Source organism: Oryctolagus cuniculus, chromosome 18 (genome assembly GCF_051225735.1).
Source record: "Oryctolagus cuniculus isolate XC-2025 breed Fujian yellow rabbit chromosome 18, ASM5122573v1, whole genome shotgun sequence".
NCBI classification, from domain to species: Eukaryota; Metazoa; Chordata; class Mammalia; order Lagomorpha; family Leporidae; genus Oryctolagus; species Oryctolagus cuniculus.
In genome coordinates, this window is record NC_142884.1 from 15,427,089 (window position 1) to 15,447,326 (window position 20,238).

General features: G+C 61.4%; 2 protein-coding genes across 7 annotated transcripts; both read left to right on the top strand.

Moving 5' to 3' along the window:
• The first annotated feature begins 3,051 nt into the window (after positions 1–3,051).
• FBL (fibrillarin rRNA 2'-O-methyltransferase) lies at positions 3,052–12,025 on the top strand. Its single transcript, XM_008251525.5, has 9 exons — positions 3,052–3,217; positions 7,083–7,253; positions 7,355–7,456; positions 7,540–7,634; positions 8,186–8,356; positions 9,588–9,720; positions 10,682–10,794; positions 11,687–11,832; positions 11,920–12,025. Exons 1-9 carry the CDS (start codon positions 3,208–3,210, stop codon positions 11,942–11,944), a joined length of 966 nt encoding a protein of 321 aa, XP_008249747.3. The 5' UTR covers positions 3,052–3,207; the 3' UTR covers positions 11,945–12,025.
• Positions 12,026–12,305: 280 nt separating this feature from the next.
• Positions 12,306–19,998, top strand: DYRK1B (dual specificity tyrosine phosphorylation regulated kinase 1B). 6 transcript variants are annotated; one of them, XM_070062217.2, is made up of 12 exons: positions 12,306–12,486; positions 14,373–14,536; positions 15,591–15,710; positions 15,814–16,002; positions 16,265–16,412; positions 17,022–17,308; positions 17,742–17,888; positions 17,970–18,110; positions 18,379–18,414; positions 18,499–18,694; positions 19,064–19,170; positions 19,265–19,998. In XM_070062217.2, exons 2-12 carry the CDS (start codon positions 14,474–14,476, stop codon positions 19,634–19,636), a joined length of 1,806 nt encoding a protein of 601 aa, XP_069918318.2. In that variant the 5' UTR covers positions 12,306–12,486; positions 14,373–14,473; the 3' UTR covers positions 19,637–19,998. The 6 variants fall into 6 exon arrangements, with proteins under 6 accessions (XP_069918318.2, XP_051692476.2, XP_069918319.2 ...); XM_051836514.3 differs by lacking the exon at positions 12,306–12,486 and adding an exon at positions 13,050–13,277; XM_051836516.3 differs by having other exon boundaries at positions 18,379–18,694.
• The last annotated feature ends 240 nt before the right edge of the window (positions 19,999–20,238 follow it).

Below are 20,238 nucleotides of genomic sequence, written 5' to 3' on the forward strand. Positions count from 1 at the left end.
GCGCTGGCATCTGTGTTGCTGCATGGAAAGGAGAGCCGGCCAAGCGGTGCTGTGTTGTCCTCCATCCACATTCAGCTGCGAAGGTGCAGGTGCCGAGGAAGTGCAGAAGGTGAGCGTGGTGACAAGGCCAGGTGCTGAGGGCAGTGTGGCCCTGAGGGGTGATGGACAGTGAAAACATGGTCGACTTAATGCATTGCTGGGGCTGAGGGATCACTGGAGCACAACCTTAGCGGAGCGAGCTGGAGCGACAGGAGGTGATGGACAGGCAGCAGCGAGATGCATGGAACCGATTCTGCAGGGGCTGTAGTTTGGGGATGGGTCTTTCTCCCCCACCAGGCTGGGACCTCTGGAGCTTTCACGGTCACCACTGTGTCCCCAACATCAGATCCAGTGACCATGGGTGGGTAGGGGACAAGGTCATTGAAAGAGAAGAGATCAAGGCACTGAGAGGCTGGCACGGTCCAGGGATCATGGACTTGAATTTGGAAATCACCGGGGGTGACAAGAGGAGCAGTGGGTGGCAGTGACGAAGTGACTTGGGAGCTGCTGGAGCTGGCAGTGTTACAAGAGCAGGTGTTCTGGGTGACCGAGTCAGCTTCACAGTCAGGGGCGCAACGAGGAGGTGGAGAGAAGGGTTTAGAAGTGGGGGACAGGAGCAGCGAGGATCTTACCCCACCTGCAGGTCCAGCGGGCACAAGCACCTACGGAGAGAAACAGACCGGTTGGAAGGGCCGCATGGAAAGCATCCAGGTGTGGTTAGAGCAAGAAGGGAAGAAGGGTCCAGGGCTACTGGGCACATACAGACCACTGGGAAAAGCCCTCACGTACTCCTCCCACCTTGGCCCTGGCCCTGGCTTGCCCGCCGGAGCCTCCCTCCATCCAAGCCCCAACCATGCTGGGCTTACACTGACTGCGGCCAGTCTGTCTCCCTCACTGGACTGGCAGCTCCAGGAGGGCGGGGCTGAGGCTGTGTCAGTCATCACCGCGTCTAGCACAAGAGCAGCGGGCATCCACTACTTTGCAAAGCAGGTGAGCAGGCGAAGTACCTCTCAGCCAGTAGGTGGCGCCAGGGTTCCAAGAACGGGGCTGGCAGCCACAACTCCGCACCCTGTTCTGAGTATTTTGTCCTTTTTCGGGGTGGGGTTAATTAGAACGCAAACGGTGAAATTCCTAAGCAACAGGTGACATTATCCTGAATTGTTCTGCATGCAGCTATCAGCAATCCAGGGCAGACTCAGCTGTTTTGTCCCATAGTTTTGAAAATTCCAGCCGATTTCCCATCTTTGGATATGAATAAAATTTGGGGACTGTGTCTGAGTCAACTGGTGACATAGCACAGCTGGAGCACCCTGCACAGAGCACCGAAAAGGGTGTGGTGCTGTGGCATAGCGGGTAAAGCTGCCCCCTTCAGTGCCGGCATCCCATACTGGCACCCGTTCAAGGCCCAACTACTCCAATTCTGATCCAGCTCTCTGCTATGACCTGGGAAAGCAGTAGAAGATGGCCCAAGTCCTTGGGCCCCTGCACCCATATGGGAGACATGGAAGAAGCTCCTGGCTCCTGGCTTTGGATTGGCACAGCTCCAGCTGTTGCAGCCATCTGGGGAGCGAACCAGTGATAGAAGACCTCTCTCTCCCTGCCTCTGCCTCTCTGTAACTCTGCCTTCCAAATAAATAAATAAATCTTAAAAAAAAAAAAACTGTGTGGTTTCATTCATTCACTCACTCATTCATTTGAAAAGCAGCGGCTTAGCATCCACAGGCCTGTTCTGGGCTCCCAGCGAGAGAGCAGCGCGTGGAGCAGACCCGGAGCCTGGGCTGCACACCAGGAGGTTCCCGTGGGTGCATTCAGCAAGTTCTCCCAGCAGCAACGCTGCTTTGCTCCGTGGGACGCATATTAGTATCACAAAAGTGCACGGCACAGTGTTCTCAATACTTCACGCAGGAGCCCCCCTCACCCCTCCCTGCCCACACGCTGCTGTGGTCCAGCCTTGGCTCCCGCCTGGTCGCTTCTCATTCTTCTGTTCCTGCCGTCACCCCCACCATGGCCTGAGTGACCCATGTCTGATGGAGCCCCTTCTCTGCTTAGGTCCCTGCCATGGCACCGTCTCCCTCCGGGTAAAAGCACGGAGGCCCTACACAGTCTGCCCTGCTGCCTCCCTGCCCGGGGCCCCTCCCACCCTCCCCTGGTTCACTCTGCCCCAGCCACACTCATCACCGTGTCTCCAGCACTCTCGAGCCTTCCTTTGTCCCTGAAAAGTGGGAGCCTCACACTTGGAGCTCATTTCTCAGAAGTCCCATATGGACTTCTAGCCACCACCGTGTGTTGCTGACTTGATGTTTTCCCCATTAAAGGATGAGGTCCGGGCTGGCCCTGTAGCAGTAGCAGGTAAAGCCGTCGCTGCATCCCATATGGGCGCCAGTTCGAGTCACTACCCTGCTCCCTGCTAATGCACCTGGCAAAGCAGCGGAGGAGGGCCCAAGTGCTTGGACCCCTGTACCCACGTGGGAGACCTGGCAGAAGCTCCTGGCTTCAGTCTGGCCCATTTGGGGAGTGGACCAGCGGATGGAAGATCTCTGTCTCTCCCTCTCTTTCTGTATCTCTGCTTTTCAAATCCATAAAATAAATCTTGGAATAAAATAAACAAAAGACGAGCTCCAGGAGGGCGGCAGTTTCTCTGTTTTGTTCGCTGCTGCATTCCCAGCGCCTGGCGCATACAAGAGGCACCCTACATGCTGTTTGTGCCAATACAAATGAGAACCCAGAGTACAGCCCTGGTCTCAGGGGTGGAATTGGGTAAAGAACGGTTTTATGGTTCTTAGAGGGGGCCTCAGGGATGTAGCTAGGAAGACACAAGAGGGGCAGGGGGCACAGCCTGTGCGAAGTAGTCCCGATCGCTGGGATCCTTGCACCGGAGAAGAGGAAGCGAAGACAGGTTGAGCGCGGCCGCGACACCTGGGCGCGCAAAGCCCGGGAAGCGCAGAGCGCGGAGGGGGCGGAGCCCGGGACTCGGGAAATCCCCGCCCACTGCGCGCGCGCAGAGCGCCGGGCGGGGCCGGGAGCCCCGGAGCCCGGGGGCGGGGCTGCGTGACGCGTCATGCGCCGTACGTCGCCGCGCGCCTGCGCTCCTTTCCACGTGCGGCAGCCCCAGACTCGTGCGTTCAGGGACGCCGCAGATTCCCCAGACGGCGCAACTGGTAGCTCGCCATGAAGCCAGGTGCAGGCTGGGGTTGGGGTCGCGGGCTGGGGACTGGGCTCCGGAAGGAATGTGGGTACCAGGCCGGAATCGGAGGGGCAGGGTCCTGGCCTGCAGGCTGGCGTTCCGAGCCCGGGAGCTGATCTCGTGTGGAGAGGAGGGCGGGGGGGGGGGGCGGTCCTGCTCCCGCCCTGGGGTCGATCCTGAGCCCTGGGGGTTTGGGGAATTCTGGCTGGCTTCGGGGGTCGCGGCCGTGAGTCAGAAGCTTTGGTTTGAGGTTAGCGTTCCTGGCCCAGGGTTCGTCTCGCGGAAGCCGTCTTTAGGAAGAGATTTTTGGCTCTTGGGTCTGGGCAGCCCTCGGGGGGCTCGGACCTAGAGCCTGGATCCAGGTCTCTGAGGTCTTGGGTCCCTGGGCGTGGGTTTGGGTCGGACACCGAGAGTGCCTGGTCTTGGGGCTGGCAGCAGGGTCGGGAGGCCCCCGTTGCCGCCCCTTGGCTGCCGCCACCACCATCGTTAGCAGCCCCTGGCCCTGTTGAAGCCGCTCCCTGCGCTTCCGGGGGGCTGCCCCCGGCGATGGAGTGGGTTTCTAGAAGCCCGCCCTTGGCAGGGGTGTGGGGCTGCTCAGCCCCGATGGCGGGAGGATGTGACTCCTGGTTTTGACAGGAGCAGGGCCTCGGTTCAGTGTTCGAATCCTGGCCCCGCTTCTTCGTTCGCCGTGTATGTGACCTTGAACAAGTGATTTTACCGGTTTTTGCATCAATAATATGGCACCTGGTTACTATTACGGGAGATAATTTTTTTTTTTAACTTGACAGTTATAGACAGTGAGAGAGAGAGAGAAAGATCTTCCTTCTGTTGGTTCTCCCCCCAAATAGCCACCAGGACCGGCACTGCGCCGATCCGAAGCCAGGAGCCAGGAGCTTCCTCCTGGTCTCCCATGGGGTGCAGGGCCCAAGCACTTGGGCCATCCTCCACTGCACTCCCGGGGCACAGCAGGACTGGAAGAGGAGCAACCGGGACTAGAACCGGGCGCCCATATGGGGTGCCGGCGCTGCAGGCAGAGGATTAACCAAGTGAGCCATGGCACTGGCCCCAAGGGAGATGATGTTTTAAAAACAATTAGCCCAATACTGGCCATATAGATAACAGGTTCAGGTTGCTTCTCAAGGGAAACAAAATGAGGGTCCTTCTGCCCAACCCCCACAATCGTTCTGTTTGAGAACTTGCTGCACAGAGTTTGGGAAGTTTTCCGCCGTGGCTGAAAGGGTCCGAGTTTCCCTGTGTGTGTGGAGATGGGGGTCGTGGGGGGGTTGGGAGAAGCTTGTGGATCCATGCCCTCCTCCTGAGCCTCGTTCCCTTGGGTGTCTCCGGATGAAGTGGGTGGGTGCTAAGCTGTAGATCTCTCCTCCTGGGAACCTGGCATGCCTGCAGGCCTCGAACCACCAGGGACAGAGGGAGCAGCCTCTCCCTCCCAGCTTTGCCGCATGCTGTGATAGGATGGGAAGCCTCTGGGAGATTCTGAGCAGGATGCCGTGCGGTCTGATAGACAGCTTTCTGTCTTTTATTAAGATTTATTTATTTATTTGAAAGGCAGAATTGCGAGGGGGGAGAGGTCTTCCATCTGTTGGTTCACTCCCCAGTTGACTGCAGCAGTTGGAGCTGTGCCAATCCGGAACCAGGTCTCCCATGTGGGTGCAGGGGCCCAAGCACTTGGGCCATCTTCTGCTGCCTTCCCAGGCCATAGCAGAGAGCTGGTTTGGAAGTGGAGCAGCTGGGACTTGCGCCGGCGCCCATATGGGATGCCTACACGGCAGGTGTTGGCTTTACCTGCTGCACCCTGATTGACATCTTGAAGAGGGGCCCTCTGTGTAAACTGGGCCTTAGGGGAGCAGAGTGGCTGCAGGCATGTCGGTGGCAGGCATGTCGCTGAAACCTGGTGACGCAGTTCGGACCAAGATGGCAGCAGTGGACCTGCTGACAAATGGATGACCTGGGGATGTGTTTTGGAAATAGCACCAGTCGACTGTGTGGATGTGAGAGAGGAATTGGAAGGATGGAGCTGGCCCTGTGGGTGAGGAAGACGGCGGTGGGGGCAGTTTTGGAAGCAGGGAGTCTGTGGGCTGTGCGCCCGAAGCTTCCCTGGGAGTCAGAGTCGGTGGCTTCTGGTGCACGAGCCGCAAGGCCGGCGATGGATTAGCGACGAGTTGAGTTTTCAGGCACAGTTCACGCTCACGACCCTGTACCCAGTGCTCAGCCGGGCCTTCCCAGGGTCTCTGCTCTGTCAGGCCTCGGTTGTAGCTTTCCTCCTGAGCAGGAGGGAGTGGGGACTAGTTACCCCAAGGCCAGGCCCTCAGTACGGCGCCTCCCAGCCTGGGCCCCATGTCAGCATCTGTAAAAGTGCCCATGCTGGGGCAGGCATTCATGGCACAGCAGTTAAGATGCGTCCGTATCAGAGTGCCCGATTCGAGTCCCCGCTGCTCTGTTCTGATCCAGCTTTCTGCTAATGCCCACCCTGGGGGGCAACAGATGATGGCTCAAGTACTTGAGCCCTGCCACCCCCACGGAGACCTGGATTAAGCTCTAGGTTCTTGAGGCCAGGGTTGTGGCACAGCAGGGTGAGCCCCAGCATCCCTTGTGGGAGCCGGTTCCAGTTCCAGCTGTTTCACTTCCCATCCAGCTCCCCGCTAATGCACCTGGAAAAGCAGCGGAGGACGGCCCAAGTGCACCCTGTACCCAGGTGGGAGACCCGGATGGAGCTCCTGGCTGCTGGCTTTACCCTGGCCATTTGGGGAGTAGTCATGCAGACGGAGGGCCTCTCTCTGTCTCTCTGATTCTGTATATTCTCTCTGTAACTCTGCTTTTCAAATAAACAAATAAATCTTAAAAAAAAAAAAAAAAAAGTTGTAGGCGCTTGGCTTGACCTGACCCTGACCTGGCTTCTGTCATGGGCATTTAAGTCCTTGTGTAGCCGAGTGTTGTCCTCAGCACATTTAGGGCTTCGTACGTTGGGGGCATGAGTTTTGACTTCATTTTCAATGTGGCGAAAACTGCTGGAGGGATTTGGGCGGGGGAATGAGGACATCTGATTTGCTCTTTTAAAAAGTGCAGTCATTTAGCTGCTGTGGGGAGAGCAGACTACAGAGGGAGCTGAAGATGAGAAGCAAACTTGGTTACATGTGAGAGTTCTGAAAGTGAAGCTTAATTGTTAAAGTTCAATTAGGAATACCTACTCAAAGTTGCGTTTTCATCCATGATACCATTAAGATGCAGGCATCTGTCATAAAGTATGAACAAAATGCACCTTCGCAAAACTCCAGCAAATTGATTACTGACTAATTGACATCGGATGAGATGGTTTTAAACCATCGCTTTCGAGCTGTTTTATAACTTGTGTGGGTGTCTCTCAGAGTAGCGCTTCTGAGACCATCACAGAATTCTGTCTGCTTCCACACTGGCCCGTGTTGGGGAACGGGGCTCCGCCGCTGGTTTCTTCTCAGAACTTTCTGGTCTCTGACCAGCTCTGAACGGTCGCTGTCCTTCCTGAAAGGACCATATGGGTCTCTTGCCCCCGAGCTAGGAGGGACTGAGCTCCCATTGAAGCTGGGAGACTGGGGAGCAGGAGGCGACGTCCTGGGGCGCGCCGCTCCGCTTTGGGGTCGCGGCTCTGCTTACAGGGCCTGGAGATGACCGACAGCCCCGGGATCTGGGGGACCCTGTGGGCCCTGCTCCTCCACTCTCGGCTGCCGGCAATGGAGTGAATTCTGTGACTCTGCTACCCCCCCTCCCCCCCGCAAAGACGTGTTACTGTGACGCCTGCTGAGCCCTCCTGCATCCAGACCCCGTGCTCTGGTAGCTCCTCCAAGTCCTGTTTTTGCTTCTTCCACAGGTTTTAGTCCCCGTGGGGGAGGCTTCGGCGGCCGAGGGGGCTTCGGTGACCGTGGTGGGCGCGGCGGGCGCGGCGGAGGCCGAGGAGGCTTTGGCGGGGGCCGAGGTCGAGGTGGCGGCTTCCGGGGCCGTGGCCGAGGAGGAGGGGGAGGCGGCGGCGGTGGAGGAAGAGGTGAGTGAGGTTGGCAGGGGGTTGGGGGTGCTGGAAGGGACTTCTGGGGGCCGGGAGGGAACGGACTTGGGGTCTCACTCTCCTGCCTCTCTCCTTTGCAGGTGGCGGCTTCCATGCTGGGGGCAACCGGGGTCGTGGACGGGGAGGGAAGAAGGGGAACCAGTCAGGGAAGAATGTGATGGTGGAGCCTCATCGGCACGAGGGTGAGTGGGGCGGCAGGGAGCGGGCGGCGGTGGGGGCGGGGTGGGGCGCAGGGTCCTCACGCCTGCCCTGCTCGCCCGCCCAGGGGTCTTCATTTGTCGAGGAAAGGAAGACGCCCTCGTCACCAAGAACCTGGTCCCTGGAGAGTCCGTTTATGGAGAAAAGAGGGTCTCGATTGCGGTGAGCTCCGGGCCCTGATGGGGGTGTGCCCAGCAGCGTGGTCTCCGCCGCGGGCCCCCTGCATGCCTCTGGCCACCCTGGCCTCCTCCCAGTCCCTTCTCGTCCTCCTGTCTCGGGTCTCGCAGCCCCCGTCTGTGCGAGGCCATCCTCCCGCCCAGCTCCCGTCCTGTTGTGCTGGATCGTTTTCCTCATCGCCCCCACATGCCTTGGGGCCTTGCTGTTTGCCCCGCTTCTCGAACCCCGGACGCCCTCCCATCCCTGGCCGCCTACACTCCACATGTGTCCTGGCTTGACTTTCCCTAGCACTGGTGCTGCCCCGTGAGCTGGGCTGTGGTTGTTAGTGCGGCGAACCCTTGCTCTGCAGGAGCTGGGTCTTTGTCTTGTTCCCTGGCGCCTCCCCAGGGCCTGGAGTGGAGAGGCTGAGTGACCGGGGGTCTCGTCTCGCTGCTGCTTGCTCCTTCCTGAGTCAGCGGCTTCCAGGAGAGGGCAGGGACTGCCTCCGTCGCGGTCAAGTCCAGGACTGACTTCCATCCCCATCTGTCCCCACCCAGGAGGGAGATGACAAAATTGAGTACCGGGCCTGGAACCCCTTCCGCTCCAAGCTGGCGGCGGCAATCCTGGGCGGTGTGGACCAGATCCACATCAAACCTGGGGCCAAGGTGCTCTACCTCGGGGCCGCCTCGGGCACCACCGTCTCCCATGTGTCTGACATCGTGGGCCCGGTGAGTGGGCCATCGACGGGTTGGGTGGGGAGCAAGGGCTGGTGGGGAGGTAGGTGGGAGAGAAAGGCCACCCCCCCCCCCCATCCTGCTGGCCTGCAACCATATGGCCTGGCTGCTTCCCTGAACTGTGACTTAGGTCAGGCCCTGGGACTCAGAGGCATTCCTTGAACCAGAGAGTCAGCTTCACTCCTGGGTACTTGGCCTTACAGTAGGAGGCACAGAGTAACCAACCTCATAGGGACTCAGCAGGGAGTGTAGGTGCTGGACCACTGGGTTTCCCCTCCCCCACCTCAAACACTTTTGAAGGAATGAGGAGATGTCACGGCTTCTGGGCCTGCATTTGTGTGTGGCTGGGTGGGTTTCCCATTCCCATTCCCAGGGCACCCTGCACATGCGTGTCACTCCATGACCCCGGGTTCCCTTCCTTGCTTACGGGTATATAACGTGGCCAAAACGCAAGGCGTCGGTGTGAACACTTGGCAGCGACGTGGCTTTCAGCCAAGTTCCCAACCTCTCGGCTTCACTTTGCCCACTGGAGAGTGAGGTCATGAAGGCCACATGACTCCGCTCCCAGAAGATGCTCACAGCAGTGCCCGGCCCCTGGCGTGTGCCCCTGGACCTCTGCGCCTTGGCTCTCTGCTTTTAAGCTGCTGTTGGGAGCCTGGGCTCCCAGACCAAACAAATCAGGATTAGGTAGCCCTGCTGTTTGGTGGAATGACCCTTGGCCAGTAGCCTCAAGTCTACCCGTTTCAATGTCTTCATCCGCAAAATAGACATAGTAACAATTGCCAGTAAGTGGTAGAGTTTTTTAGCTTTTTTTTTTTTTTTTTTAAGGATTTATTTATATATTTGAAAAAGTTACAGAGACAGGTCTTCCATCTGCTGATCACTCCCCAAGTGGTTCCAATAGCCAGAGCTGAGCCAGGCCAAAGCCTGGAGCTTCATCCCGGTCTCCCACGAGGGTTTTGGGCAGGGGCCCAGACACTTGTCCCATCTTCCCCTGCTTTTTCCAGGCCATTAGCAGGGAGCTGGGTCGAAAGTGGAGCAGCCAGAACATGAACCAGTGCCCATATGGGATGGCGGCTTCACCCGCTACGCCATAGCGCCGGCCCCAGTGGTCGTGTTTTGATTTGAGGGTTGGAAGAGGTGCCGTGTATCGTGTCAGGGCCCAGAGCAGGCTGTCCGTGCTGAGAGCTGGCGTCACTGCTGACGGTCGCATGACTTCCTCTAGGATGGGCTGGTCTACGCAGTTGAGTTCTCCCACCGCTCTGGCCGTGACCTCATTAACTTGGCCAAGAAGAGGACCAACATTATCCCCGTGATAGAAGACGCCCGGCACCCGCACAAATACCGCATGCTCATCGGTGAGCCGTCTGGACGCCGGCCCAGCTGGGTGGGACAGGCCTCCAGGTTTCTGGGTTGGGCCGGCAGAGCCTGGCTCCGGATGGAATTCGAGTCGATGCGCAGGCCTCATGAGTCTACAGGAGTGAGAGGGGCAGCGGGAGGCAGGCGAGGCTGCGGAGGCGGCGACCTGGCCACGGGGCCCCCTCCTCTGCTCTAATCTCCCCTTCCTCAGGGCCCCTGTAGCCTCCCCAAACCATGGCCCTTTCCCCACTGCCCTGGCTTGGCCAGGAAAGCCTCCTTCAGGGTCCTTGTCGGCACCTGGTGAGATCCTCGCCCAGCCAGCACACACTGGGCAGAGCCTGGCCTGGGGGGCCTCTTGTGAATGGGACAGCTGTTGTTTTAAAAAAATTCTAAAGTAAGTGTAACACGGGCTCACAGGGGCGGCGCCCTCTAAAACCACCCTGGAGGTAACTGATCGGAACGAGCAGCCCCTGCCCTTTCCAGTTCTGAAGCTCAGTTTTCATTAGGTCACATCATCGTCTATTTTGTTTCTTTTTTAAAATCACACCTTACAGACTGCCTTTCCCTCTACTCCAAGCTTTTCCCTGGGCACGCTTCCCACTGCCCTGTGCTGCAGGCGCGCTTGCCCATGAGTGATCACCCTCTCTCGTCTTGATGACACGTCCATCAACCCCTGCCCCCGGGTCTGACTGGTCTCTGTGTCCCCCACGCCCGGGTCTGAGTCGTCTGCGTCCCCCACGTCTGGCCCAGGGCTGGCCACAGGGAGGGGGCAGCCATGGTTCTGAGAGTGAAGGAATGATGCGTGACTGGATTCTGAGCCCATCTCGGGGTGCTGTGGAGGGAGGGGGTCAGTGTGGGGGGAGGGAGACCTTCCAGGGCCTGCTGATGGTGCGCAGGCCCCCCGGGAGGAGCTGAGCTCTTGGGTGGGTCCAGCTTTGACTGGCAGCCCTTTCCCCGTAGCAATGGTGGACGTGATCTTTGCTGATGTGGCGCAGCCAGACCAGACCCGGATTGTGGCTCTCAATGCCCACACCTTCCTGCGGAATGGAGGACACTTTGTGATTTCCATTAAGGTACCAGGCTTGGGGGAGTCGAAGGTGGGCTGGCAGCGTCCCAGGGAGGTGTTTTCTCTGCCAAGCAGCCAGTCAAAACAAGGGGACTGGGGTGGTGTTTAGCCTAGTGGTTAGATGCCCATGTGCACCATATCAGAGAACCTGGGTTTGAGCCCCTGCTGTGATCGCTCAAATGAGTGGACTTCTGCCGCCCAGGTGGAGGATCTGGACTGAGTCCCAGGCTTCAGCCTCGGTTCCTGGCCACTCCCAGCATTTGGGGAGGGAACCAGCAAATAGCACCTCTCTGGTTGCATAGGCGATCTCTCTTTGTCTCTGCCTCTCAAATTAGTTGATTAAAAACCTTTTAAAGGCAGGCGGGCCTTGGCCAGTCTATCCCAGCTCCTCACAAGCCTCCCCTGCCCCCGGTCAGATAGCACAGCATAGAATACCTGTAGAACCCAAAGCGTGGCGTCCAGAGCCAAGGCGGCGTGGTGGCCAAGGGCACGGCCGCTGGGTCTGTTTTCCAGCGTGCTGTGCTGTGCAACTTCAAGCAAGCTGCTTAACCTGTGTGCCTCTGTCTTGTGAAATACACGTTTTGGCCCTATCTCAGGGTTGATGTAAGGATCAACTCAGTCTACATGGAGGGCTTAGAAGAGATACTGCACAGACGCTAGGTGCATTTTTCAGAACCATTTACTTTGCAATTAGAACGCGCGTAGCCGCCACCAGCTTCGCCACTTGCTGGCATTTTGTTGCCTGTGCCCGGGAAACTAGCTTTAGGTGACAGGAGGTTGCTAGGACTTCCTGCCGGGCCTGGGCCTGAGGCTGCTTAATGAACCAGGCTTCCCCTAGCGGCGCTGGCGGTGCTAGGCAAAGGCAAACCACGCGGGCTCTGGCTCCTTCCTCCCCGCAGGCCAACTGCATCGACTCCACCGCCTCGGCCGAGGCCGTGTTCGCCTCAGAGGTGAAGAAAATGCAGCAGGAGAACATGAAGCCCCAGGAGCAGCTCACGCTGGAGCCGTACGAGAGGGACCACGCTGTGGTCGTGGGCGTGTACAGGTGAGCCGGCGCCCGGCGGTCCTGGGGCCCCCGGACCCCCGAGTGGTGGCCAGCTGTAACCCCGCCCTTGTCCCCATCTGCTCACAGGCCGCCGCCCAAGGTGAAGAGCTAAAGTTCAGTGCTGTGTGGATGTCGAGAGATGCGTGTTGTGCTGTGGCTCCTGTGTTTTTCTATTAAAATGACTTCTCCGTGGTCCCTGTCTGCCGCTGATTGCGCCGTGACCGCGGTGGACAGCAGGGTGCATGCGCCCTTGGTCAACTTTGTGTGGCGGGCAGGGGAGGGAGGCGGGAGGGTCAGTCCGCCCCACAGCGCATGCTCTGTTCCGCGCTGCCCCCCCCCCCCCCCCCCCCCCCGGGCAGAACGGGGATTCGGCTACTCGGGCGGGATTGGTAGTTCACTGCGCATGCTTGCGGGTGAGCACAGGAAGGGCGCATGCGCGGAGTATTACCCTGGGTCACGTGAGGGGGCGGACTGGGGTAGGGGCGGAGCCTGGGGCGGGTTGGGGGGGCGGTTTGTTGTGGTCGCCATTTTGCTGGTTGCATTACTGGGTAATCAGGGCCCTGGCTGGCCGTGTCTGCCGGATACCCTCAGCCAGTGGGCAGATCTGAGCTCGGGCCGCCCGAGCACTTTGAGTCCCCTTGCCCGCGCCCTCAGGTAACAACACGGGGACAGCCGGGGCAGCACGCGCTGCTGGGGGGAAAGACGGGATGGGATCCGCCCTGCCCGCGTAGCTTCGAGACTTAGCACGAGGCCGAGGGAGGAGAAGAGAGGAGGGGAGGGAGGTTCCGGCAGGTGCGGGCTGCGCTTGCCTATTCATAGTCCGATTCCTGGAAAAGGCCGGGCCAGGGGAGCCGTCTTGGGAGGAAGGCTGGGAGGGGGTAATCGGGCCCCACTCCCGCCCTTTGTTTGGGCTCGGCTCCGCCGGCCGCATCGTCGTTGCCTAGCAACAGCTGCCCCAGGCTGGGATTGGTTGAGCTCTTGGTAGCAGTGGCCAATGGCGCGGTTGTTGCCATGGCAGGTGCAGATTGCCAAGCTCGGTGAAACCCCGCCTGCTGGGGCGGGCCTCCTGGGTGGGGGGCGGGACGCTGGGGTCCCTGGAGGCGGATGGCCGCTCAGGGTGGGGCGGGTGGGGCGAGGGTTAACCCGCCCCTCCCCCGTCCACCTGCTCTCCCCTTCCCCCGCGTGCCCTGGGCTGACCCGAGTCCCCTCCTTTCCCCGCCCCCGGCAGCGGCGGCGGTAGCGGCGGCTGCTGTTGTCACCCACCGGGCCGCCTGTCCCGCTTGCCCTCCCCGCCGCGGGGCTCGCCGGGCCGGCCAGGCCGGGGACAGGCGGCCACCTTCTCGCCACTGCCGCCGCCGCCACCGCCATGCTGGCCGCTCGCCCACCCAACTGGGGGCCCCACCGCGCCCCAGCCCCTCGTGGGTCCCGCACCAGCCCTGACCCCGGTAGGGGATGGGGGCTGGGAGAGCCGATGCTAGTGTGGGAGGGGGGGTTAGCGCCAAGAGAGTAGGGGTCCTGGAGTGGCAGGCGTGGGAAGGAGAAAGGGATCTGACATTGGGGAAGACCCGTGAGGAGAAGATTCTGTGGTGCTGGCTGCTCCGGGAGTAGAAAACATTATGTGGGCTTGTCTGTTGGGGCCTTCTAGGAATGGTCACATCTGGGGAACGACTCTCGTATGGAGAGGGGTAACTGGAGAAAGGGCCCTTGTAGGAATATTGGGTAGTGCAGGGTGGGGGAGGGCAGGGGTCCAGTGGGGGGAGAAAGGGAGATCACCGTGAGCGTGGGAAGACACCTCCCCGTTGCTCCCATCGGGAGGAACGTGTTGATTGGGAGGGGGTCTCGGGGTGACCCAGGGAAGAGCCCAGTGTGACCGCAGGAAAGTGGACTATGGTGAGGGAGGCTCCCAGGAGAAGGCCCTGCTAGGGGGAGAGGACTTGGTGTGACCGGAGGGTGTCTTGGGGGAGAGATGTGTGCTGGTGTGGGAGCGTGCCCCAGAGGCGGCTCTCGGGTCACCCCGGTGTGGCTAGGAGATCCCCGAGGACCCCGACACGGTTCCAGGGCCTGCAGAGGGCTCGGCTGTGGTGAAGGGGGAGGGGCGGCCAGATCCGGAGTCCTCTGGCTTAGAGGAGCCTGTGGGACGGGGTGAGCCCCTGGTGCTCAGGGAAGACTGCAGGAGGGGCCCAGGCGGCCACAGGTAGAAGTGGGAAGGAGAGAATGAGCCCTGTGCCGCCTGTGGTCGGTGCTTTCTGTCATTATCCTCTTCTCTCCCCCGATTGTCGGTGTCTGTCCTGTCCTGGGCATGCCCGTGTCCCCCACCCCCACCACGCCTGGCTCCCAATGCTCCCTTTTATGTGTCCTGCCGCTGCCTCCTCCACGTACTTGGTCATCGTTTGTTGGGCTCTGCTTGCCCCCTCTCTGTCCCCCTTGTCGCTGCTGTCACTGTGCCCCCCCCCATTGCTTACGCCCACCCCTTCCCTGCCTGGCACCGCCCCACATGTCCCCTCGTTCCGTGTTGTCTCCCCGTCTCCTGCTACTCCCAGGTCTCAGCGGCGGTGGCAGCCGAGGTGCAGGATGCGAGAAGGCGCCCCCCGGCCGGGCTCCCGCTCCAGGCCTCGCACCCCTGCGGCCCTCTGAGCCCACCATGGCTGTCCCACCAGGCCATGGTCCCTTCTCTGGCTTCCCAGGGCCCCAGGAGCACACGCAGGTATGTGTTCACCTGAGGGGGGCCCACTTCCCTGGGGGTCAGGGAGACTTGGGATGGAAGAGTCTCAGGACTGCAATCAGTGTGGTTGTCTGGAACCATCTCCCTGGGCAGGATGGGGCCCCTGGGAGTGGAGGTCCCCTGACCTGGGAGAATCTGGGTTCAAATACTGATGTCAGTTTTCAAATCTATAAAATGGGGCCAGTAACGCTGCCCACCCCACAGGGCTGCCCTGAGGGTGAAACGAGGTAGAGAAATGCTGAGGACGGCGCCTGGCCCGGCGTCAATGCCCAGGAGTGGTCACTGGGACAAAGGAGGCTGGGCTGGGGCGTCTGGGGAGGTGGACCGGCAGAGGAGTTGAGCGCCTAGGGCCTGGGTGGCACAGGGTGAAGCTACCGAGGACAGAGCAGTGAAGGCTCTGAAGTGTAGGACTCGGAGCAGGGTGCACTGGGAGGCCAGGCGCCTCCCCCAGACCCAGAGCCTAGTGAGGAAGAGCGGGCGAAGGCGCTCAGGCCTGGAGGGTGAAGGCTGGGAGGCCTGAGGGGCACAGGAAATTGAGCTGAGGTCCTTCCGAGGAGGGGTCCCAGAGTGGAGCGGGTCAGGCTGGAGGGCTGCAAGGGCAGGGCCAGGTTTTCCTGCGCAGTTCAGGAAGGAGGAAGCGGGGGTGAAAACGCCAGCTGAGGCTCCGGGAAAACTCAGGAAAATGCAAACGAAAATAAACAAACAAACGCCATGCATACAAAGAGATCTTCAAAAAGTTGTAATCAAAAATCCATGACAAAGGCATATGAATTTTCAAAAGGCATTTCGCACCAAAAGAATCTCTTAATTCCATTTTCCCAAGAACTTCGTTGAAATCCCCTTATGAATGGCACACGCGCTCATCAGCCTGACAAACACCGCGCCGTGCCAGGCCCTGCTCTAGGCAGGCTGCTCCGTCCATGGGGAGGCCGTTCCAGCAGGGATCCCTGGCCGGGCAGGCGGGGAGCCGGCAGCGCCCTTGCTGAGGCTGGAGGTGAAGACCCGCCTCCATGCCCACCGCCTCCTTGCCCTGCAGGTGCTGCCTGATGTGCGGCTGCTGCCCCGGAGGCCGCCCCTGGCCTTCCGGGACGCCACCTCAGCCCCGCTGCGCAAGCTCTCTGTGGACCTCATCAAGACCTATAAGCACATCAATGAGGTGGGCCCAGGCTTGGGGGGGAGGTGTGCCCTGGGCCGGGCGCGAGGGGCCTGGCTGCCACCACAGGTCACTCACCACGCTGTTTCCCTTGGCGGCCGGGCAGGTGTACTATGCCAAGAAGAAGCGGCGGGCCCAGCAGGCGCCGCCCCAGGACTCCAGCACCAAGAAGGAGAAGAAGGTCCTGAACCACGGTTACGATGACGACAACCACGACTACATCGTGCGCAGCGGCGAGCGCTGGCTGGAGCGCTACGAGATCGACTCGCTCATCGGCAAAGGCTCCTTCGGCCAGGTGTGGACACGGCCCCGTGGCCCCCACTCCTGTTGACCCGTCTCCCGGTGGCTCAGTGGCTTCAAGGTCCGCTCGCAGTCACTTTCCTTGCGTCTGTTTCCTTCTGTAAAACAGTGCTAATAGCAAGACGCGTGGTTCTGTGCCCTGGTCCCCCCAGTGTCTCCCGTGATGAGCACCCAGCTGTGTCGGCAGTGCTGGGAGCTGCCCTTCCCTGTCCCCCTCCCCCGCCCCCCTTGGTGACGCGGCCTGCCCTGCCCCACAGGTGGTGAAAGCCTATGACCATCAGACCCAGGAGCTGGTGGCCATCAAGATCATCAAGAACAAAAAGGCCTTCCTGAACCAGGCCCAGGTCGAGCTGCGGCTGCTGGAGCTGATGAACCAGCACGACACGGAGATGAAGTACTACATAGGTGAGGCCGGGAGGGGTCGCCCGCGGCGGGGCGGGTGTGTGTGTGCGTGCGCGCGCGCGCGCGCACGCGCCTGCGCTCTGTGCCACTCGGGCCAAGCTTGCTGGGGGCCGACTGCCCGAGGGAAGGGGCGGCACTGCCCACGTCCACATCTCGGGATAAACCGTGGCCCCGAGGCGCCGTCACCTGTAGGAGGTGACCCCTTGTACTCTGCAGAGCTGTAACGTCGGGGCAGAGGCCTCCAGAGTCGTTATTCTTAGCAACTGTGCTTGTTCCTCTTTCTTGAACTAATTCCTCCTAGGAAAGGCAAACGGATTTCTTTTACAAGGAAAACTTAGGGATCCTTTGTCCCTGAAACAGAACTAAGCTGCAGACTGGTCCACAGTTAGATGAGGAAGTGTGGGACCGGGTGGAAGACTTACTGTAGCTCATGGGAACTTTCACTTTGGTTTCATCGGAAGGTTTGACAGAGACTAGAAAAGAGATTGACTTCCTGTGTGAACTGAGTTATAAAAATATCACGGCCAGCAGCTGGTCCCCGCGGGCCGCGCTCCCGGGTGACCTGGGCAGCAGCAGCCAGCCCTGAGCCCGCCGCCTCTCCGTCTCCTGCAGTGCACCTGAAGCGGCACTTCATGTTCCGGAACCACCTGTGCCTGGTGTTCGAGCTGCTGTCCTACAACCTGTACGACCTCCTGCGCAACACACACTTCCGCGGCGTCTCGCTGAACCTGACCCGGAAGCTGGCGCAGCAGCTCTGCACGGCGCTGCTCTTCCTGGCCACGCCCGAGCTCAGCATCATCCACTGCGACCTCAAGCCCGAGAACATCCTGCTCTGCAACCCCAAGCGCAGCGCCATCAAGATCGTGGACTTCGGCAGCTCCTGCCAGCTGGGCCAGCGGGTGAGGGGCGGGGCTGGCGGTGGGTGTGGCCAGAGCAGGGGCGGGGCTGGCGGGTGGGTGTGGCCAGAGCGGGCTGGGGCTGGTGGGTGACCGGGCACAGGAGAGCCCTACAGGGTGCGCTGCCCACTAGGAGGGAGGGGAAGCCTGAGCGGGCAGGGTGTGGGCGGGGCGAAGCTGGGCTGCTTTTGGGCCTGGAAGGGCGGAGGGGAGGGGCTTCAGCTGTGCAGCCCCGTGTGAGAGGTGTTTGGCGAGGTCAGGGCCAGGCCCGCAGAGACCCTGACGCTGCCCAGTGTGGTGGTGGCAGTGGCTCCCCAGAAATTGGTGCTGAGAACGTTGGGATCTGGATCCTCCATTTCCAGATTGGGGTCAGAAGCTTGTCCTCAGCTGGGTCCTCTAGCCAAGGCTGGGCCCCTGACTGTCGCCCTCCCTGCAGATCTACCAGTATATCCAGAGCCGCTTCTATCGCTCGCCTGAGGTGCTCCTGGGCACGCCCTACGACCTGGCCATTGACATGTGGTCCCTGGGCTGCATCCTCGTGGAGATGCACACTGGGGAGCCCCTCTTCAGCGGCTCCAATGAGGTGCGCCCCCAGGAAGGGGTGCGCTGGAGGGGGCGGGGTGGAGCCTGGCCAGCCTGCTAACCTGACCCTGCCCGCTCACAGGTGGACCAGATGAACCGCATTGTGGAGGTGCTAGGCATCCCGCCAGCCCCCATGCTGGACCAGGCCCCCAAGGCCCGCAAGTACTTTGAGCGGCTGCCTGGGGGTGGCTGGACCCTACGAAGGACAAAGGAACTCAGGAAGGTGCGGCTCCTGCCCCGCGCCACTCCCCCTGCCCTGGGTGGCCCCTCACTCTCTCACACTCGGGGCGCCCCCTCCCCCTGCCGCCTCCCCTGTGTCTTTCCCGTCCTACCTCTTCCCCTCGTCTGCCCACCCCATCTCTCCTGCCCTCCCGCTGGCTTTTCTTGGCCTCTCTCTCCACCTTCTCTCTGTTTCCCCGTGTGTGTCTCCCTGCCCCTCCTGCCCACTGACGGCCACTCTCTTGCCCCCCCTCCCACCCCCTCCCTGCCAGGATTACCAGGGCCCCGGGACACGGCGGCTGCAGGAGGTGCTGGGCGTGCAGACGGGCGGGCCCGGGGGCCGGCGGGCGGGGGAGCCGGGCCACAGCCCCGCCGACTACCTCCGCTTCCAGGACCTGGTGCTGCGCATGCTGGAGTACGAGCCCGCCGCCCGCATCAGCCCGCTGGGCGCTCTGCAGCACGGCTTCTTCCGCCGCACGGCCGACGAGGCCACCAGCACGGGCCCGGCAGGCAGCAGTGCCTCCACCTCGCCCGCACCCCTCGACACCTGCCCCTCCTCTAGCACCACCAGCTCCATCTCCAGCTCGGGTGGGTGCCCAGTGCCCAGAGCGGGGGACCACAGGGGTGGGGGCGCCTCTGACCTTGGCCTCTGGGCTGTCACACAGCAGCTCTGAAGCGGCCTGATCCTGAACTCCCAAACGGGCTGGGGTGGAGGAGCTGCAGGTGACCGTGACCGTGACCGTGACGCCATCTCCAAAACATGGCTTGTGGCCGGACGCCTAAAACTGGCTCTGGCTTTAACACCCCCAAATCTCAAAAACTGGGCCCGAGCCTTCCAGTGGGCTGTGATCACCCGAGCCATAACCTAGGCCTGGGGCCATCAGCCAGGCTCAGCCAGCCCCAGACCCTGCCACCGGCTCCCTCAACCGTGGCTTTTCTCTCCTCTCGTGCTTCCAGGAGGCTCCAGTGGCTCCTCCAGCGACAACCGGGCCTACCGCTACAGCAACCGCTACTGTGGGGGTCCCGGGCCGCCCATCACTGACTGTGAGATGAACAGCCCCCAGGTACTGGAGGCTGGGGGCTGTGGAGGCGGGCGGTGGGGTGCCTGGGGCTGCAGGACCCCAGGCTCCATCACCCACTGCTCCTTTGCTCCTTTAGGTCCCACCCTCCCAGCCGCTGCGCCCCTGGGCAGGGGGTGATGTGCCCCATAAGACACATCCAGCCCCTACCTCTGCCTCGTCACTGCCGGGGCCCGGGGCCCAGATGCCCCCCCAGCCCCGCTGCCTTGGCCGGCCCCCGTCACCAACCTCACCGCCACCCCCGGAGCTGATGGACGTGAGCCTGGCGGGCGGCCCTCCGGACTGCTCCCCGCCTCACCCCGCGCCTGCCCCCCAGCACCCGGCTGCCTCAGCCCTGCGGACTCGGATGACGGGAGGTCGCCCGCCTCTCCCACCCCCTGACGATCCTGCCGCTCTGGGGCCTCGCCTGGGCCTCCGGGGTGTGCCGCAGAGCACGGCGGCCAGCTCATGACCCTGCCCCCTCCCTGGGGCCCCTCCTGAAGCCATACCCTCCCCCCACGTGGGGGCCCTGGGCTCCCATCCTCATCTCTCCCCTTGACTGGAATTGCTGCTACCCAGCGGGGGCGGGTGAGGCCTGCACTGACGGGCCTGGGGCAGGGGGTCGAGGAGAGGGGTTTGCTCAGACCCTCCCACTAAGGACTGGACCCTTGGCTCCCCCTCCCCCCTTGTTTTCTATTTATTGTACCAAAGACAGTGGTGGTCCGGTGGGGGGAGGCTCCCCTCCTCCCAGGGCCCTAGGAGGGGGCGGGGGCAGGTAGGGGGAGATGGCCTTGCTCCTCCTTGCTGTACCCCCCAGTAAAGAGCTTTCTCACACGCCTGCCTGAGCGTCTGCAGGGCCTCCGCTCCCCTTACCCGGCCCGCCGAGGCATGGTGGGAGGAGCATTTCGGGAGGGGGTGCCGAGAGATTTTGGTGGTGCGGCTCCAGGTGCGACCCCGGCCGGCATTAACCTTCCTAGCGTAAACTGGCACCCAGACAGACTGCGGCCCGTGTTCGGGAAACACCGTGTTCCTTCGGCCCTAGTAAGCCAGGCAGGCATCAGTGTCGTGGGGGCA